The sequence below is a fragment of the Nannospalax galili genome, unplaced genomic scaffold (genome assembly GCF_000622305.1).
Source record: "Nannospalax galili isolate Female #2095 unplaced genomic scaffold, S.galili_v1.0 scaffold668, whole genome shotgun sequence".
In the NCBI taxonomy this organism is placed as follows: Eukaryota; Metazoa; Chordata; class Mammalia; order Rodentia; family Spalacidae; genus Nannospalax; species Nannospalax galili.
Genome location: NW_008358090.1, coordinates 302,801 through 321,420, shown reverse-complemented (window position 1 = coordinate 321,420; position 18,620 = coordinate 302,801). Strand labels below are relative to the sequence as shown.

Below are 18,620 nucleotides of genomic sequence, written 5' to 3'. Positions count from 1 at the left end.
TGTGTATACTGAACCATCCCTGCATCTCTGGGATAAAGCCTATTTGATCATGGTGAATGATCTTTTTGATGTGTCTGTATGTGGTTTGCAAGTATTTTTTGTTGAGAATTTTTGCATCTACATTCATTAAGGATATGGGTCTAGCTATAGTTTTTTTTGGTTGTGCCTTTACCTGGTTTGGGTATTAGAGTGATGCTGGCTTCATAGAAGGAATTTGGGAGTTCTTCCTGTTTCTGTCACTTTGAATAACTTAAGTAGTATTGGTTGGAGGTCTTTAAATGCCTGGCAGAATTCTGCTGTAAATCCATCCTGGGCTTTTTTAAATTGGGAGGCTTTGTATTTACTGTTTCAATTTCCTTATATGTTATAGGTCTGTTTAAACTGTTTATCTCTTCTTGGTTTAACTTTGGAGGGTCCCATGATTTCAGATATCCATCCATTTCTTTAAGACTTTCAGATTTAGTAGCATATAGGTTTTTCATATTCTCTTATAATGGTCTGGATCTTTTGGGTGTCGTGATGTTTCCCCTTTCATCTCTGATTTTGTTTTGTATTTGCTTTCTTTTGGTTAACTGGGCTAAGGGTCTATCTTGTTTAGCTTTTCAAAGAACCAGCTCTTAGATTAATTCTTACAGTTTTCTTTGTTTCTATTTCAATTTCTGCTCTGACTTTTGTTATTTCTTCTCTTCTGCTGGGTTTGGGTTTCATTTGTTGCCTGTTCAGTGCCTTGAGTTGCAGTGTTAGGTCATTTATTTGGGCTTTTCTTAATTTTTTAATGTAGGCACTTCCCTCTTAGGACTGCTTTTAATGTGTCCCAAAGGTTGTGTTGTGTTGTACTGTCCTTTTCATTAAATTTCAGGAATACTTTTATTTCTTTCTTAATTTCTCCTTTGACCCACTCATTGTTTAGGAGTGTGTTGTTCAATTGCCAGGAGTTCTTGTCACTAGGGCTTCGTCCAGTGTTGATTTTGAGCTTTATTGCTACCCCGATGGAGCTCAGAACCGCAACCCACCCCGCCCCGCCCCGCTCAGCTCAGGCTGTCTGCTAGGATCTCAGCTGCTCACCTCCATGGAGGCAGGATCCAGGTGCTGTCAGGCAGTCCCCTGGGTTCTCAGGCCCTCTGGTAGTTGGAGGCCAGAACCCAGCACTCTATGGTGGTCTAATGAGATCCCAGCTGCTACACGGACGGAGGTCCGAACCCACCCTCTCAGGCTGTCTGCTAGGATCTCCCATTATTTATTGAAAATGTACAAAATAAACACACTAAAACTTTAAGGTGTAAGACCTACCAAGTATGCTGTCTTTGTGGGGGAGGGGGAGCTCTGGGGGATCAAACTCGTATCAAAGCCATTGCTCTACCACCACTGAGCAGCTCCCTCAGCCTCCCTAAGTCTTTTCAGATCACCCAATTTTGAAATAGTTTAGTTCCGATGATTTGTGCAGTCTTTGCCTGTCCCAGCCATCCTGGCTCAGCATACCACCATCCACAACCTGGCTTTTCTGCTTGGTTCCCAGCAGAAGCTCAGGAGTTGGTGACTTCCCACACCAGGATCTCATTGTGGGCAGCTGTGAAGAGCAGTCTGGCAGATGGGGTGAACCTGCACAGGTGAACTGAGTCATCATGACCTGCAAAGTCCTGGGCAGTCCCTGATTCACAGTCCAGGAGCCTTAGCATACACTCTGTGGGCAGATAATAGGGTTAGAATGCCAGACAGCACCTAGAAGGACCCCCTCAATCCTGCTGGCTATGTCCCTTGCCTGACCCAGTGCTGGCAGCAGGGAACCTTTGATGAGAGGGGTTAGGACCATGCTATCTATGTCCCAGAGTCTGCTGGAGCTGAGGGCCATCAGAACTGTACTCTACCAGTCCCACTGCAGGTGCTACAGCTGGCACCTTACACCTTATCTTTGAGCACAGGCCCCTCTCTAGGGCAACTGTCTTCACCCTATTAATAAGACAGGGATCCCAAGGCACAGAGGTGAGCACAGGATAAGCCAGCTTACTGCTCGCCCCCCTCAAACAGCCCAGGTCTGTGTCCAGCAGCACTCACCAGCAAAGCCAACAGCCATGAGGTGGGTCCCTGGGGACAGGCTCAGGGATGTGGCAAAGAAGGGAAGAGGTGTCTTTTGCACCACCTGTGGAAAGTCAGTATGAGACAAGGGTCTTTGGCTGGGGGCCCAAACCCAGACTCCATGGTCCTGTGACCCTGTGCTGCACAGCCCTGGATGCCCACACTGCAGTACCCACTACATAGGTGCACAAACCTGCTTTTGGCGGAGGCTGTAGAAAACTACCTCTTCATATGCACCAAGGCCCACACACACCAGTAGTTCCCTATCCCAAGGGCAGAAGGCAGCAAGGGAGGGTGGCAGGAGGCCTGGAGCCTATGAGAGGTTCAGTGTATTATGCTGAGCTGTACAATCCCCAGGCCCCACCCACGTGCCCTCTGGGACTCTTACCTCAGTGATGACAGGTGCAGGGAAGCTCAACCATTCCAGAAGCGCACAGTGATTCAGGGACCAGTCAGAAGCCCAGATACTGACCCGCTGGTCCCCACTCGCAGCCAGCCACAGATCTACACCCTCCACCCCTAGGTCTCCATACTGGGAGGAATGAGGGTTGTGAGTACCTGCTAACCAACATGCTCATCTCCCTGCAGTACCTCAGGACCCTCCCCATGGCACCTCAGGTTACCTTACCTCTTTGCTTGTGCTCTGGATAGCAGAGATTGGGGCACCCCAGTGGTCATTGAACACACGGAAGGTCATTCCTGTGCGGGTGTGGCTTACAGCCACAAGCCCATCCTTGTCACCAGAGAGAATGGTATGACCTGGGCCAAATAGAGACCACGTTGCCACCCTGTGAGCCTAGTTGGCTTGGAGGTATAACATGGGCTAGACAAGTTTGGCACATGTGTGGCCCCATTTCCTTACCATCACTGGAGAAGGCAATGGCCGTCAGGGCAGTGCGGTGTGGGTGCATCTTGAGCTCCATTGCAGTACGAGAGATGCTGAAGACACGCAGTGTGCCATCACTGTAGCCTGCCACCACCTGCTGCTGCTCTGGGCGTCCAGAGGATGAGGGGCTCCAGGCAAGGCAGAGGCAGCTCTGGGGTCCCATGATGGGGAAACATTAGAATTCCTCCAGGGAGGTGACAGGGGCAACCTCAGCACACAGCCTAGGCTCTGCTCTGAGCATACATCAATTCCCCCAATGTGTCCCACCTACCTGATTCAGCACCTGGAACTGGATCACCAGCTCCATGCTGGCCAAGGACCATACCCTCACACTCCCATCTTCACCACAAGTGGCACAGTGAGACTCGCTGGGGCTAAATACCACTTCGTTCACCTGTGGGACCCCAGCATATCTGAGAGGATACTCAGCTAGCCCCTTCCTAGCCTGGCTTCCAGGACCAGGCTGTCCACATAGGAACATCTGTCTCTTGCCCAAGCCCACCTGGCCCAGTTACTTCCATGTGGAGTGAAGACACATGCTGCTTCCCTAGACTGAGAGGAACCCACCAGTAAGTGGGACTTGAAAACCCATGGAAAATGCTGACAAAACCTAAAATATTCAGTGTCATCACAAGCCTCCAGAAGGCTACAGACTGAAGGCACAAGCACAAGAGGACCTTTGGTTGTCTCCAGTGCTCATGACATGGGAGGCCTTGAGGTTTTCCCGAGGCCACTGAATGTTTCTCCATGGAAAAAGCAGACATGTTATCCCACAGACATCATTGAGAATCAGGATTTTTGGAGAAAGGTGATACAGATGCCATGAGCCATGAGGTTCAGTATGAACTCATGCTACATGTATTCTTTGAGAGATAATTCAGGGTTGTGAATTCAGCTGGTGACTGCCAGTACAGCTCAAGGACCCATGACCTGGACTCTCACACATGGGTAGATGGGTAAGCATGTGGTCTATCTGAACAATGGGAGACCATCCACATAAAGAAGGAACAGAGGGGCTGGAGAGATGGCTCAGCAGTTAAGAACACTGACTGTTCTTGCAGAAGACCCAGGTTCAAATCCCAGTACCCATATGGAAGCTAACAATTGTCTGTAACTCCAGTTCCAGGGGATCCGACAGGCTCTTCTATCCTCCTCGGGCTTTGCACAACATGGGTGCACTTATCTACATGCAGGCAATACATGCATACCATAAAATAATAATAAAAAATAAGTAAATAAGTATTTAAAAAAAAAGAAAAGAAGCCGGGCGTGGTGGCACACACCTTTAACCCCAGTACTTGGGAGGCAGAGGCAGGCGGATCTCTGTGAGTTCAAGGCCAGCCTGGTCTACATAGTGAGTTGCAGGACAGCTGGGGCTACAGGGAGACCCTGTCTCAAAAAGACCAAAAAAAAAAGAAAGAAAGAAAGAACAGAAAAGTTAGGTGTGGTGGCACATGCCTTTAATCCCAGTACTTGGGAGGAAGAGACACGTGGGTCTCTGTGAGATTCAGGCCAGCCTGGTCTACACAGCAAGTGTCAGGCCAGTTGGGGCTACAGGGTGATTCTGTCTCAAAAAGACCAAAAAAAGAGAAAAGAAAAGACAGGACATAAACACAGCCTGAATGAACCTAGAAATGTGATGGGACAGTGAAGGGAGCCAGACATAGGCCACATGCATCATCCATTCACATGAATGTCCAACATGAGTAAATCTCAACAGTCCTAAAAAATGACTGGCCTGCCCACACCTGACACACCCAGACCAGGTCCAACCAGATCTAAGCTAATTCAACCAGAACCTGCTACCCGTACCCCAAGGTTAGACCCCACTGGGTGATGCCAGCAGAGCTAGCCTGGGCTAGGCAGATGATGTGGCTTATTTAACAAGTGGCAAATGCCTTTAATCCCAGCACTCTGCAAATTTGAGGTCTACTATATAGACCAGGCCAGCTATAGCTACATAGTGACTCTTGCCTCAAAAAATAAATTTAAAAAGTTACAAGGAAAAAAGCAAGAGTGAAGGATTTGGAAGCACTATAGAGGCAGTCAGGCCCTTGCCTGGTGTAGACAGTGCAGAGGCCCCATCTTAGTCTTCCCAATTGTTACTCATAAATTGAAAATTCAAGATGATTAGAGGGAGAAAGGAGGGTGCTTGATGGGCTTGCTGCCTTAGTCTGCCCTGCCTTGCCCTGGCTGGGGTGGAAATCCTATCTTCTCTTACCAGTCCGGTAGGCTCACCTTGCTTCTGTGGCCACTGATGAGGCGGGTACTAGTGCCCTCCATCCAGCTGATGTACCAGAGTGTGCCAGCTGTAGTGCCTACTATACCCATGTCCATGCCACTGTCAAAGCTAGCACTTACAACAGCCCCATCCAGCGTCAACTCATGTTCCATGTAAACAGAACTGGACCTTAGGGAGTAGGGGAAAGGGGGACAGTGATCTTGTTGGAGACATGAGCCAGTCCAGTGTGTCAGGTAATAGGGGCACTAGCAACCATCATGTCTAGTGCTATGCTCTTGTGAGTGGAGGCACCAAGCCTGTCCGTCCTTGGGTCTGCAGCCTTCAGGGCTCAGGTCATGCCCCAATGTGTCCTCAAGGAGGGGCCCAGTTGGTAACAGAAATGTAGGGTAAGCTTCACCTGGCAACTGTGGCCCCAAAGGAGTGCTGGCTGCTGAGACCCATTAAGGACCTGAGACCTTGCAGCCAAAACTGAAGGGAATGGTTTAGGGTAGAGGCCATAGCAGCTCACCTGGCACTTGAGCCCTTGCACCTCAGCTCTGGCACAACCCCCACAGCCCACAAGCGCAGCCGCCTCGTGTTACTGCCACTGACTAGTCTTGAGCCTGAGCACAACAGCACTCCTACGATACAGAGTGGATATGAGCTGACCATCCCCCAAGTGGCATTGCTTGGTACAACCCATAGGGGTTGTCAGGTACTTACCAATCTCGCCATCATCTGCCTCCCAGGTTAAGAAGCAGTGGCCAGCACTAGTATCCCAGACACAGACTTGGCCAGAGCTGGAGCCACAGTAGAGCAAGGGGCTGGGCCCATAGCAAAGGGAAGTCAACTCAGCTGCCCCCACCACCTCAGGGACTGGTTCTCGGTGAACCTGTACAAGGTGACTATGGGTCAGTGATGCCCCAGGGCACACCAGACTCCACTGTCTGAAGTTGCCCATGAACTGAACGTCTGAGCTAGCAGTCTGGCACCTGGAGGCTGGTGTCTGTTCCACACTGCTGCAGGAGCCAGAAGGTAATGGCACCTGTGCCCACACAGGTGAGCTCATTGGCATCCCAGGGGTTGAAGGCCACACCATGCATGGGCTCTGGAAGGCACGTAGAAGACAGGAGTTCATAGGTGGCCGTGCTCCACAGGGCGAGAGTGCAGTCACTGTAGTCCCCTGGGAGATGCATGGCAGGCATGTCAGGCAGTCCAGCCACCAAGGCTCCCAGGAAACCCTCCCTCTGCCTACCCAGCCCACCCACCCAATGTCACAAGGAACTCATCAACCGGCGAGAAGGCCAGGGCCTGCACAGCCGTGTCATGATGGGAAAGAAGGTGTTGACAAAAGCCCGTAGGAACATCCCAGATGCAGATCTGGCAGTGGGTAGCTGTGTTGCCACGGCAGGAGGCAGAGGCCAAGACCTGGCAGATAGAGGGTGGGCAGTTAGTGCTACCTATGCCTGCCCTTGCTCTGGGTAGAAGGGAGGCTGGGATGGTGTCCTTCAGACTGAGTTAAGAGCCAGGTTCTGCTGCACATTGTGGCTCTGGACATGGGCAGGTAGGTGCAAGGAATGGGGAGAGGGCATATACCTGGCCATCCTGGCTGAGTGCCAGTGTAGAGATCTCCTCGGGGTGGCCAAGCCAGTGCTGCTGGGTGCCAGAATGCAGGTCCTCAACCACCACCAGGCGGCCACACGTGTAGGCAAAGAAGCCTGCAGGGAGGGATGGTGACAATGTCCCTGTCACTATCAGCAGACACACCTCATGGGGCCTTGGCATTACAAGAACCTGTATCAGTGCCCTGCCTTCTAGAGACTGCCATTGGACACCCAGTGCTCATTTCTGTAGAGGTCCTGGTCTCAAGGATGTGGCTGGACACGACAGCCCTACCTGTGTCAGGCCTCCAGACCATGTTGGCCCGCCCGTTCCCATTGTAGCCCACAACAGTCTTCAGTCGCAGCTGCTCCCTGCCAGTGGGAGGAAAGGAGACACTCTACGAGGAAGCAGACCCAGAAAGTTGGTGCCGAGCAGGGCACAGGTGAGCTACTTCAACACACGCTGTGCTCGGGTAAGAGAGCCAGGCTATAGGTAGGGAGGCAGGTGAGATGCATGAGAGCCACAGGTGCTTGGTGTCCCTGGAGTATAGGGAGGTTAGGAAGGGGCACCGCTGGTGAAAGGCAGAGGTGGGAGCCTCAGAATACTACCAGGTCATACATATGTGCCTTGGGATAGAGGGAGTGTAGGTACAGGATGGAATGAAGGCTGCTCCTCTGGGAACAGGCCTCAAAGGCCTGAAGGAAACCCTGAGAAGGCCTGAGGGCCCATATTCACCTGGGACAAACCCCTACCCTGCAGAGTAATGTGTTGCCAACCTTGGTCTGTGTAGAAGTCTTATAGCGAGGTATGAAGTGCTTATAGGAATCTGGGCGGGTTGGGGGCTGGATCTTAGTTTTCTTAGTGGTCCATTCAACTGATAGGGAGAAGAAAAACAGCAAGCCATCGAACACAACTGTCTACAACCCTCAGAGGCCCCTCCCTAGACACAAAGCCTCCCCACCACCACTGCCATTGGATTTTGAGAGCTATATTCTACCCACCACAGGCATCCCAGGCTGCCCAGGGTCCTGGAAGTAACCTTAATTCATCTTTCAGGAGAGATTACTTCAAGCCCCTAAGATACCCACACATGAGACTCAGTTCCTGTTTGCTGCCACCTGCTTACTAGTCTGGTTGTGGTGATGAGGAGGCACAGTAAGTGCCCAAGGGACTCTTGCAGTCTCCCTAAGACCATCCCCAGCTCCACTGGCCTCCCTCTCCACGAGCACAGGTGGGGCTGGGGCTTGGGCTTGAAGAAGTCCCTCAGAAACATGGCTTTCCTCACAGGGTCCCTCCTCGTCCGATGTGGAGAAGGTGACTGGGGAACAACAAAAGGAAAAGAAGACACTTGACCTGAATCCCACCCAGAACCAACACCTATGGGCATCCTTAGCCCATGCACACCCAGACCTACCCAGGACCTCTACCCTTACCAGCACTGCCCTCAAGGGGCCTGGCATGGAAGCTCAGTGGGGGTGGTGATGCCTGGGATGGTACAGGCACCTGCTGCCGGGGCAGTTCCCTGGCCCCAGATGCTATGTCCTCCAGCTGCTCCACATTAGGGCCTAGAGATAAAAAGACAGGGCTGAACATGTCAGATCTGTTTGTCAGGGAAGCAGCCTCTGTGGTGATGATAGGCATGCCATATGACCAGCCCAGTGTCAGCTTCATACCTGCTGACATCTTCACATCCTCCCCTTCTGGCCAAACCTGGGTTACTCACCAGCCTCATGGTCTGGGGGCACCCCAGGCTCACTTCTGTCACTGAGAATAAGAGAAGGTGTCAGGGGCCAGGAGGAGGCCCATGCAGACATGGTCAAGGATAGACACTTGCCTCTCAGGAGTGGCCAGGACATCCCAGAGGAAGATGGCATCCCCTGCGCTGAGGACTTGTTGCTGGTCAGGGGTGAAGGCCACAGCCTGCACGGACTCTGAATGGCCAATGTATACCTAAGGGCAGTAGGGACCCAGAGTGTTGCCAAGATCCTGTGTTCCCAGTACCTAGGTCTAACAGTAAGCCCTAGACCCGCCAGGCTGAGGACTAAGAGGTCCCATGTGGTATTTGGCCTCATTTGATAGAGGATCCTTGGGTTCACCTTACATCCTCCCAGTCCCTGTCCTCTATGCCCCTCCCCTACTCTAGGGTTCTTTCCAGGTACCCATGGAGATCCAGAGCCCCCTGCTGCCCAAGGCACATACCTGGGTGCTGGGGTTTGCCCGTGTTGGGTAATCCCATATGGTGATGGCCCGACCAGTGGCAGCCAGCAGGAAACGGGAATCCTCACTGACAGCCAGGGAGGAGCAGGACCCAGAACGGACACTGGATAGCTACAACAAAGCATTCTCAGAAGATTCCCCTTCATGGAAGGGCAGTAGGTAACCTCAAAGCCCCTGCCTTACTGGCAGGGCTGCAGGGAACAGAGGGAAGTATGGGCAGGATAGTTAGCTATTGTCTCAGGCTCACCTCCCGGATAATGTGTCCTGACATCGCATCCAATATCACAACTTTCTTGGAGGATGTGGACACCAACAGATGGACTGGAACTCCAGGGCTGAAGCAGACAGCCACAGCCCAGTCCAGGTGGCTGCTGGCCAAATTCAGGGTGCTGACATCAACTCGTAGTAGCTGGGGGACAAATGGCATTTAGCTTCCAACTCCAGACTGAGTTGACCACCCAGAGCCAGAAAGGGAAGTAGCTTCAGGTGCACCTACCTGGACACCTGAGCATCACCCCTACATGAGAAGCTGACCTTTTGCAAAGTATAGCACCCCCTTAGCATCATGGGTAGGGTATGGAGGAGGGCTGGGGCCTGTTCCTGAGTGACCACGATCTCTCATCTGTTCCCTGAACCACCTGACACTCTATAGCTAGGCAGGCAGAGCCCCTGACCTAGGAGGTCCCACACTCACCTCATCCAGGGAGGCCGACTCCATGACTGTCACCATGCACTTGGAAGGGCCCACAAAGGCCAACCGGCGACTATCCCCACTGACTGCCAAAGTATTGGGGTTGGGGTGGCCATCCTGGCTTACCATGTTGGCTGCAGCAGCACAGGGCAGTGGGTCAGCAGGTATACAGGGAGCTACCCAATCCCACCCCACCTGTAGCACACACTGGCCCAGGGAGGGACACTTCACAGCAGCCACAGAGCTTGTCTATGAGAGTGCTAGGAGGCCAGCAGGTGCCAGGTGTTACCAGGAGTTCTCAGAAGCTATGACCATCATGTGACCATCCAGTAGGCATGTCAGGGAAGACCACCAGATGCCCACTGAATGGGTTTCTCCCAACTGCTGTCCTGGTGTCCTAGCTGTAGGCACAGACCCTTGCTGATCCTTGGCTTTAGGGGGGCAGTTAGAGACCCCTCCCTGGCAGCAGGCATATGGTACAAAATGGGCCCTGAGTGTGAGGGCAATGGCCTCCCTAGTGCTTTGGGACAAGTGTGAGTGAAACCTGACCTGCCACACGTAGGACGCAGCATCGGGGGACAGCACAGTTGTATTGGACCAGGGAGCCCTGAGAGCAGGAGCTGAACAGGAAGCTGCCATCAGGGGTGGTGACCAGGCTGGTGATGGCCCCTCGGTGACGCCTGTACCATACATGGGACACTCACTGACCTTGGTCCTGGGAGCCATGGTGAGGCTTGGGGTGACGCCGATCTTTCTGCAGATGACCCTCCCCACTTGGGATCCCACAGAGCACCACAGCTTTCATATCCACTGCCAATGTCTTGTAGCCCTGGTTCCCTGGACACTCACGTGTGTTCCACCAGAACCCCAGAGTTCTCCAGGCTAAAGGAGCGTACAGCTCCACTGCTGAAGCCACAGAAGAAAGTTGGCAACATGGGATGGAAGGCAACAGCACAAGGGGCCTCATCAGGAGACATGAAGTCATATAGCTGGAAGGCAGAGGCCACCATGAGGGGTGAGCAGGAGCAGAGAGAGCCCAAGGGACAAGAGTACCCCCAGATGGCTTGAATAGTAAGCTCTAGACACTGGACTGGAATGGACCAAAGCTGTTGGGTCCCCCTACCCATAGATCTTTGGTGGGTCTCTGGGCCTAGCCCGACTGACTTTTGCCATTACTTACCTGCCGCAAAGTGGTCAGGTCCCAGATGCGGACAGTGTGGTCCAGGGACACAGTGGCCAGCTGTCTCCGGCTCTGCTCCATGGAAAGCGCCAACACTGGAGCCATATGGGAGCGTGCCAGTACAGTATATTCCCGGGAAGGGACATCCAAGAATCCCAGATGGCCTGAAGAAGTGGTGGACAGCACACGCAGGCCATCGGGACTGAAGCAGACTGAACTGATGGGGCCTTCATGCTCTGTGGGAAAGGCAGGTCAGGAGCTTCTGGGGCCAGAGATGACTCCAGGAAAACTCATGCCACACTGTGTTGGGAACTGAGGTTCCTGAAACATACTACCTATTCCCTTGCTGCCAAGGCCTTCAAGGCTTTGAGACTATCTTGTACATTATCCATTGACCCTCTGTGAAACCAGCCTGTAGGCAGCCCTGGCATGGATAGACACCCAGGCTCAGGACAGCCCCTAGACCCATGACTCACTGTCCAACCCAAGGAAAGTACTTCAAAAACCAGAGCCAGAGGATCCCTGTCTCCCTTGTGGCAGGGGACACTCTTCCTAAGCAAGGGTAGATGCCTTCAGTCTCACCTGCCTCTAGGAGCACTGAGGAGAAGTCCAGGGGCCAGACTCGCAGGTAGCCGTCCTCAGAGCCCACGGCACACATGGTAAGTGAAACACTGAGGCTCCTGATGGAAATGCCGGACCCTGGGAAGTTCAGGCATCAGTATCTCAGTGTGATGTCACCCCCTCCAGAGATGGGCGTCCACGTACCTGAGCTGAAGGTCTGCTTCTCAGTGAGAGGAACATCAGGAGACTGTGTGGGCAGCAGGCGGCGGATGTGCTGCACAGCCATGTGCTGGGGATCAATCTCCAGGATGTGGCCGCTATGGCTGCACACATAGCTGCCCAAGGAAGGTGACAGGTGAGGCAGAGTACTTAGGGTACACAGTAGGTTAGGTAAAGACAACAGCAGGAACTCACAGCATGTAAGCAGAGGGCACCCAGTGGCTGTCCAGGGCCCGTGCAAAGGCGAGGTCAGTAAGTTCCAGTGCACAGTGCTCCCCTAAATCCACAGCACAGGAGCGCAGTGCTCCACCCCGCAGTCGCCATAGTCGCACACTACCACGTCCACATGATGCCATCCTGCAGAGGAGACATGGAGGAATAAGCACTGTGGAGCAGAGAGGCTCAAGCCCGAACCCTGTCCCAGTATCAGAGCCTGACCATATCACCTGGTTTCATCAAAAAAGGCAATCCGGAAGGTCTGGACATCAAAGTCAGTGTGCACCTTTGCAAGAACTACCACCTCACCATCAATGCCCACCTGGTCTGTGCCCCAGGCCACCACCACCTGCAACAAGCCCACAGTGAGCTCCAGGTGCAGACACCCAGTCCTTCTAGCCCTTTGCCTAGTCCTGCCTTGACCTGTGAGGCCCAACTGAGGAACCCATCACCAGACAGTGGTTCTCCCCTGATATAGGAATCTGCCCCTGAACATCAGGGCTGCCGAGTATGGGGGATCAGGGTCTCTAGCACACTTGCCATGAGCAAGTTGTGGTCAACTCTTGAGACTTCTACAGAGATTGGCTGGGCTGTAGCTATCTGCAAAGACAAGTAAAACCTGACCTAGTGGGTGGGGTGTATCTCAATGGCATGGTGCTTACCTAGCATGTCTGAGGCCCTGGATTAGATTCTTGACATTCAGAAAAGAAAAAAAGTCAGAGGTAGCCCACAGTGAAACACTGGGTTGCTTTAAAGCAGCTACTGAGACAAAAAAGCATCCTACACTATGACAACATAGAGAGCTTCTAAATTCAGGGCCCAGGCAATGAAAAACCAAAATGTGAAGTATGAAATAATCTATGGAGGGGCTCGAGAGATGGCTTAGCAGTTAAGAGTACTGGCTGCTCTTGCAGAGGACCCAGGTTCAATTCCCAGCACCCACATGGTGGCTAACAACTGTCTCTAACTCCAGTTCCAGGGGATCTAACACTTCTGACTTCACTGGGCACTGCATGACACAGGTGCACTCACATATATGCAGGCAATACATTTATACACATAAAAAAAAACAAAAACAAAAAACACTTAAAAAGAAATAATCTGTAGACTCTCCTCAGGGGGAAGCATGGGGGACCCAAAACACACAGGGCCCAAAGCATGAGGCTAAAGGACTTTACACCAGGGAAAGAAGAGGGAGCTAACAATCATTTCCTATCACTGTACTTTTTTTTTTAAACTGGGTCTGGCTATGTTGCCTAGGCTCACCTCAAATTCCTAGGTTCAGGCAACCCTCCTGCCTCAGCCTTCCAAGTACTGGCACACACACATATCAGCTTGATTGTTTTGGGGGAGTGGGAGGGGGAAGGGAGATTGAGTCTTGCTATGCATCTCAGATTGGCCTGAAACTCATGATTCTCTTGCCTCTACCTCCACACGCATCACCCTTCCTAGCACCCAGCTTGATATTTAAAGCAAGACACGTTACTTTAATAAGCAGAAATAAACAGTTTTAGAAAGCAGAGACTGACTGGATGGAGCTCACTGCCCATGTGGTAAGGCCCCAGCTCCCTTATTACCGTTTTCCCGTGTCGATCCTTGCCCACACCGCAGAGGAGTGCCCCACTACCAGAGAAGCTGTGGACATGGAAAAGAAGTTCAGCAGTGGATATCCTTCACTCCAACTGCTGCCCCCTCCCAACAGAAGCAACCTCACCTGAGGGAGCAGACAGTATGTAGTGGGCTCCGAAACAGGGACAGGCATCCTCCAGTCTGGAAGTCCCAGAGCCGCATCATGCTGGGGGGCTGCATCTGGGCTGAGGCTAGCAGCATATTGTTCCCATCTAGTGCCAAGGCAGAGACCTGAGGAGGTACAATGTGGAAGGAGGGCACAAGGCCTGTAGGTGCATCTCTCCCCACCAGGCCCAAGTACCTTGTCTGTGTGGCCGAGGAAAAAGCGTTGCTCTCCAGTGTCAACGTGCAAAACAATGATGATTGCATGGCAGGGGTAAATAACAGCTGCCCCATCCTTAGTCCACAGGGCCTGGCACATGAGGGTCAGAACCAAGGTTACCAGCAGAACTTCAGACCCCTCCTGACTACTTAGGGGGGAAGCTGGCGCACACACACAGGCATTCAGTCACTCAGAAACACATCTGCCCCTCATCACAAACACAGGTAGAAAGGGCAATTAATAGAAAAGATTGGGGGTCCGAGTAAAAAAATGTCCAGATGGGCCTGTTGAGTGCCCACATCACACCCTATCCCTACAGGTCTGGGATCACAGAGTCCCATCCTCATAGCAGCTCCAAAGATGTAAGCCAGACCTTTTGAGTCTTTGGGAGCCCTTTAATCTAGCCATTGCCTCTTAGACCTTGCCCAGTGAGCAGGGGACATCCATGACTTGAGAGATCCACATGTGCCCATATAGGAATGAGTAGATGTGGGCAGAACAGGGCTTCTGAGGATGAGGGGGAAGCCAGTAGTCTGCAAGGAATGAAGTGTCCTTGATGGGACAAAGAACCTGTCCTCCTCCAAGAACTCAACACTCATGCCACTCATGAGAATTGGCCTGGAAACTTCCTTAAGTCCTCACCCATTGGGTGCTGTGGCCCCCAAAGCCAATGACCCCCTTGAGCTTCAGGACTGGGTCTGGGAGGAAGAGCTGAAATAGATAAATATAAAATCAGATTCCAGGAAGTCACTCCCTACCCACCTCTCAAGGAAAAGACCTGTCAACAGTACTTTTTCGGCTGTAGCAGCAGAGCCTCCAGAAACCCCAGGTCCTGTCCCTCAACAGACTATCTGGAGCATTGCTTAGACTTAATTAGCAGGGACAAACCCTTCTTTATTCATCAAGTGGAGCTCTACGCAAAGCAAGGGGCATTACAGGCCTATCCACCTTGAATGCAGATCAGGGGGCTCAGGCTGGGAAGCCCCTCATCTCAGATATGCCCACTTTCCTTGGACTCAGCACTCACCTTACAGGAGCCAGTGTCCTCAAGAGTCATGGATGCCCCAGCTGATTTGTGGGCAAGCACGTGTTCACCACTGACCACCATATGTGCATCTGTGACCTTCTCCCAGGACAAAGGATGTTGGCCATGGATGTTAGGGGCACCTACCTTGGACATCTCTGGGTGCTTGTAGGACAGACTAACCTCTGGAAGTAGTTTAGGTACTGAGGGGACCTGGCAGGGATGTAAGGGAACAGGTGCCCATCAGTATCCTAGGGCTACCATTCCCCAGCCCTTTCCCAAGGGCACTCACCAATACAGGGCTAGGTATCTGGGCCACTGGGGATCTACTATTCTGCAAAGGTTTGCTAAATGCTATTTGATGAGGCAGGCGCTGTGACACATGCCCTAAAAAGATGACAACAGAGCAACGAGACAGAATGGAGCAACCAAGAAGCCTGTGAGGGTGGCCAACAAAGGTGCAGGGAGGAGCAGATGGCTCCCCTCACCAGTTCTACAGAAGTCACACCACAGAAGCTGCCCATCATTTTACCTCAGACCCTGATAGCTCCTCTCCCAACTAGAAAGCTTGGGCCCTCAGGTGCCCTTTGCATAGGCCTTAAATGTGGTTTTTTTAGGTGCACAGATGATTGTCGGCTAGTCCCTTCTCCATGTCTGTCTCAAGACTGCCCTGGGCACACACCACACTATCATGCCCCTTTCAGGAACCCCCCACAACCCACTTCCATCAAATCATATGTACTCTGAAGTCCCACAGGCCCACCTTCCTCTGGAGGGGTACAGCTCTTCTGAACCTGATTGGAAGGTGCCTTTGAGCCATCACTTGGAAACCTGAGGGGTGGCAGACATGGGTGGAGGCAGAATCAGTGTCTGGGGGCTGAGGGGCTACATGCCCCTTTACTACCAGAGGCCCACAGCTGCTCACCAGATGTGGATATAATGGTCATGCCAGCTCTCTCCCTTTGGCACTGGGAAGGCCATTTCCCGAGGCACAGGAGTAACAGGCAGCTTTGCACGCCGAGCCTCAGTGACAGTGACAGCTACAATGTCAGAGTTGTTCCAGATCAAGGAAAATCTATCATACCCCCTCCCCACCCCAGGCAAGATATAATACCATACATCTACCAGTGTGTCGCCAGGACATTGATCCAGCTATCTAACCTACCCCTGGGCTGTTTCTAGAGTTGAGGGGCCTTAGTGTATGTCTCTCATCTGGGAGTGGGGCTCTAGACTTCAGACTGAGGTGGAGCATTGGATATGGTCCTCACCTGGGTCAAAGCACAGATCACTGGTGTAGAGGTTCCTGACCAGCAGGCTGGCACACAACCTAATGCTCTTGAGGTGGCTGTACCGTCTATTCAAGTAGAACATCAGGGTGTCCTGCAGGTCCAGCTGCAGGCAGGTCCAGCGGGCACTAGAGGGAGCCACACCTGCCAGGTCTGCAGGACAGGTGCAAGGTCAGCACCTACCTTCCAGTATCCCCATCCCCATAGCTGCAACTCTGTCTTGCCCCACCTCCCAGCCGTGGGCCACACACAAGCCCTACTGGGCCTGCACCATCTGGCTCTAGGTCTTCAGGCTACCCTTCCTAGACCAGGTGTCACCACCTCTCCTGGGAGTCCTAGTCTGGAACACGAACGGGAACTGAAGCCATGTGGCAGATGACTTGAACTCCTTAAATAGGTTGGAGAAAGATACTCGGATGACCTGGCCGTCCTATGAGGCAGAGCAAGGATATTAGGAGGGGGACCACAGGTATTGAATAAGAAGCCCTCTACCCACAGCCCACCTTCCGTCCAAGCTGAGCACCTCAGTGGACACGTCCAGGTGGATGACAAAGTGCTTGGTGGGCAGGGGCCGGAAGAGCACATACAGGTATCGCCCAGTCAATCCCAGTGACTGAGTGCTAGTTCTGGGGAGCTGGATGTAGTTGCTGGCAGAAACAGACCCGCGGATGCGATACACGGCGCTCTTCAGGGTCTTGTCCTGGAAAAAACAGAGGAGCTGCGACCACCGCGGAACTGGAGGATACTAAGAAGTGCCCACGGGGAAATTTCCCAGGAGCAGGAAGTCCCCCCAGCCAGTACCGTCACCATGGCCACGTCGCCCTCCTTGCTGGACCGTTTCCACTCGTCCACCCTGAAGTGTCTGAAGACGTTGAGGAAAGGGTGCTGCCAGGCTGCGGAAGGAGCGACGCCCCTGGAGTACCGATCCTGGGCAGCGCGCCACGACCCTTCACCTCCTCCGGCGGGACCCGCTTCCGCGCAGCACCGCAGCGACTCGGCCGTACGGACAGTCAGTGGTGCATGCGGGACCCGGGACCCGGGACTCGCGGGATGCGATACCCGACGACAGCCCGCTGGCCGCCCACCGCTACCTCCGGCCATGGCGCTGCAGCTCACGCTTCCCGCCTCAGCGGACGCTACCGCACGCAAGCTACGCAGCGCGTTGCCTAGCAACGGATGCCAGCCAGCCGCGCGTCACTTCCGCCGCCGAGACAGCGCCCGTCGTTCACGTGATCGGGTGCAGTTCAGACCTGGCCGCGGCGGGGCTCTCCAGCACAAGCACATTCCGGGTCACTTTCCCTCTCCTTGGCCCTCCCTTCGCTGTTGTTTCCTGCGTGTCCCTCTGCGGTCACTCCCTACCTCGGCCTCCGCAGACCTTGCTCTAACTTAGCCAACTGTGCAAAAAAGATGTCGCAGACCCTCCCTGAGGCCTCCGTATTTGAGAGGCTGAACTTGGTGGAATTCTATCTGTACGTGAGCAGGGAAGAGCAGACTGAGACCTTTCCACATCGATTGCCCACCGAAGCTGTGCTCATCTATGCTTTATACACTTATGGAGAAATTGTATCAGCACCCAGTGTACTCTGGGTCTCCCTGCTTCAGGAGGGCAAGACCCCAGTACCCACTGGGACCTGGTTCCCAACCAACCAGTCCCCACATGTTCACCATAGTTTCCCAGTGTCCTAAAAAGCCAGGCCCACAGGCTTGATGAAGCAGGACCTGCAGTCCAGGGCTAATATCCCATTCCAGAGTCAGTTATATCCCTGGGCCTTGGTATCTAGCTTTGACAACTGTGGATTGTCAAGAAAAGAGGAAACAGTGGAATCAGATGGAACAGCTTGGGTCTACATACTTCCAAATAAAATGAGTTGCCAAGAGCCCTAGCACCGTGGTTAAGGGGGGTTAGGGGGGGCTGGAGAGACCATTGGCTGCTCTTGCAGAGGACCCGGCTTGGATTCCCAGCACCCACATGACAACTAACCATAACTCCAGTTTCAGAGGATCTTAAAAAAAAAAAAAAAAAAAAAAAGACAAAGCGCTGGACAGAGCTCCTGCTGGTCCAAGAGTATAGGGAGTATGTGGTTACAAGGGGAGGCCTGAGTTGGCCTTTAATCCCAGCTACATGGGAGGCTGAAGCAGTGGATCAAAAGTTCAAGGCCATGCTGAGTGTAGTGGAATATGCCTTTATTCCCAGCACTTGGGAGGCAGAGGCAGACAAATCTTGTGAGCTCCAGCCTAGCCTGATCTATATAGTGAGTTCCAGGCCAGCTAGGTATGCACAGTGAGTTCCAGGACAGCCAGGGCTACATAGTGAGAACCTGTCTCAAAAAATATATAGGGCTGGTGAGATGGCTCAGTGATTAAGAGTATTTGCTGCTCTTGTGAAGGATAAGGGTTTGATTCCCAGCACCCACATGGTGGCTAACAACCATTTCTAACTCTAGTTTCAGGGAATCTTGTGCCCTCTCCTGGCCTTTGCAAGCACTGCATGCT

General features: G+C 52.8%; 1 protein-coding gene across 6 annotated transcripts; it reads right to left on the bottom strand.

The window, feature by feature from the left end:
- Nucleotides 1-1,426: 1,426 nt before the first annotated feature.
- On the bottom strand, nucleotides 1,427-17,271 carry Wdr90 (WD repeat domain 90). 6 transcript variants are annotated; one of them, XM_008856123.3, is made up of 41 exons: nucleotides 16,929-17,271; nucleotides 16,651-16,827; nucleotides 16,449-16,557; nucleotides 16,110-16,280; nucleotides 15,767-15,881; nucleotides 15,605-15,672; nucleotides 15,134-15,228; nucleotides 14,845-15,054; nucleotides 14,460-14,528; nucleotides 13,797-13,907; nucleotides 13,581-13,726; nucleotides 13,444-13,501; nucleotides 12,097-12,215; nucleotides 11,846-12,007; nucleotides 11,636-11,766; nucleotides 11,453-11,569; nucleotides 10,871-11,106; nucleotides 10,540-10,679; nucleotides 10,240-10,370; nucleotides 9,694-9,824; nucleotides 9,247-9,408; nucleotides 8,982-9,110; nucleotides 8,617-8,732; nucleotides 8,506-8,546; nucleotides 8,216-8,347; nucleotides 7,909-8,100; nucleotides 7,559-7,656; nucleotides 7,077-7,179; nucleotides 6,777-6,898; nucleotides 6,449-6,608; nucleotides 6,173-6,363; nucleotides 5,904-6,072; nucleotides 5,710-5,821; nucleotides 5,198-5,369; nucleotides 3,231-3,353; nucleotides 2,936-3,110; nucleotides 2,702-2,832; nucleotides 2,462-2,605; nucleotides 2,267-2,386; nucleotides 2,053-2,137; nucleotides 1,427-1,681 (listed from the first exon to the last, which is right to left on the bottom strand). In XM_008856123.3, exons 1-41 carry the CDS (start codon nucleotides 17,226-17,228, stop codon nucleotides 1,524-1,526), a joined length of 5,631 nt encoding a protein of 1,876 aa, XP_008854345.1. In that variant the 5' UTR covers nucleotides 17,229-17,271; the 3' UTR covers nucleotides 1,427-1,523. The 6 variants fall into 6 exon arrangements, with proteins under 6 accessions (XP_008854345.1, XP_029413549.1, XP_029413548.1 ...); XM_029557689.1 differs by having other exon boundaries at nucleotides 6,173-6,288; XM_029557688.1 differs by having other exon boundaries at nucleotides 8,506-8,540.
- Between the last annotated feature and the right edge of the window lie 1,349 nt (nucleotides 17,272-18,620).

Coding starts and splice junctions, on each gene's coding strand:
- Wdr90 (XM_008856123.3), bottom strand. CDS start 17,228: ATGGCCGGAGGTAGCGGTGGGCGGCCAGCGGGCTGTCGTCGGGTATCG. Junction 11,107..11,452: donor CTCAGTGCTCCTAGAGGCAG/GTGAGACTGAAG, acceptor CCTTTCCCACAG/AGCATGAAGGCCCCATCAGT. Junction 3,354..5,197: donor TCAGTGGCCACAGAAGCAAG/GTGAGCCTACCG, acceptor GGGGTCCCACAG/GTGAACGAAGTGGTATTTAG.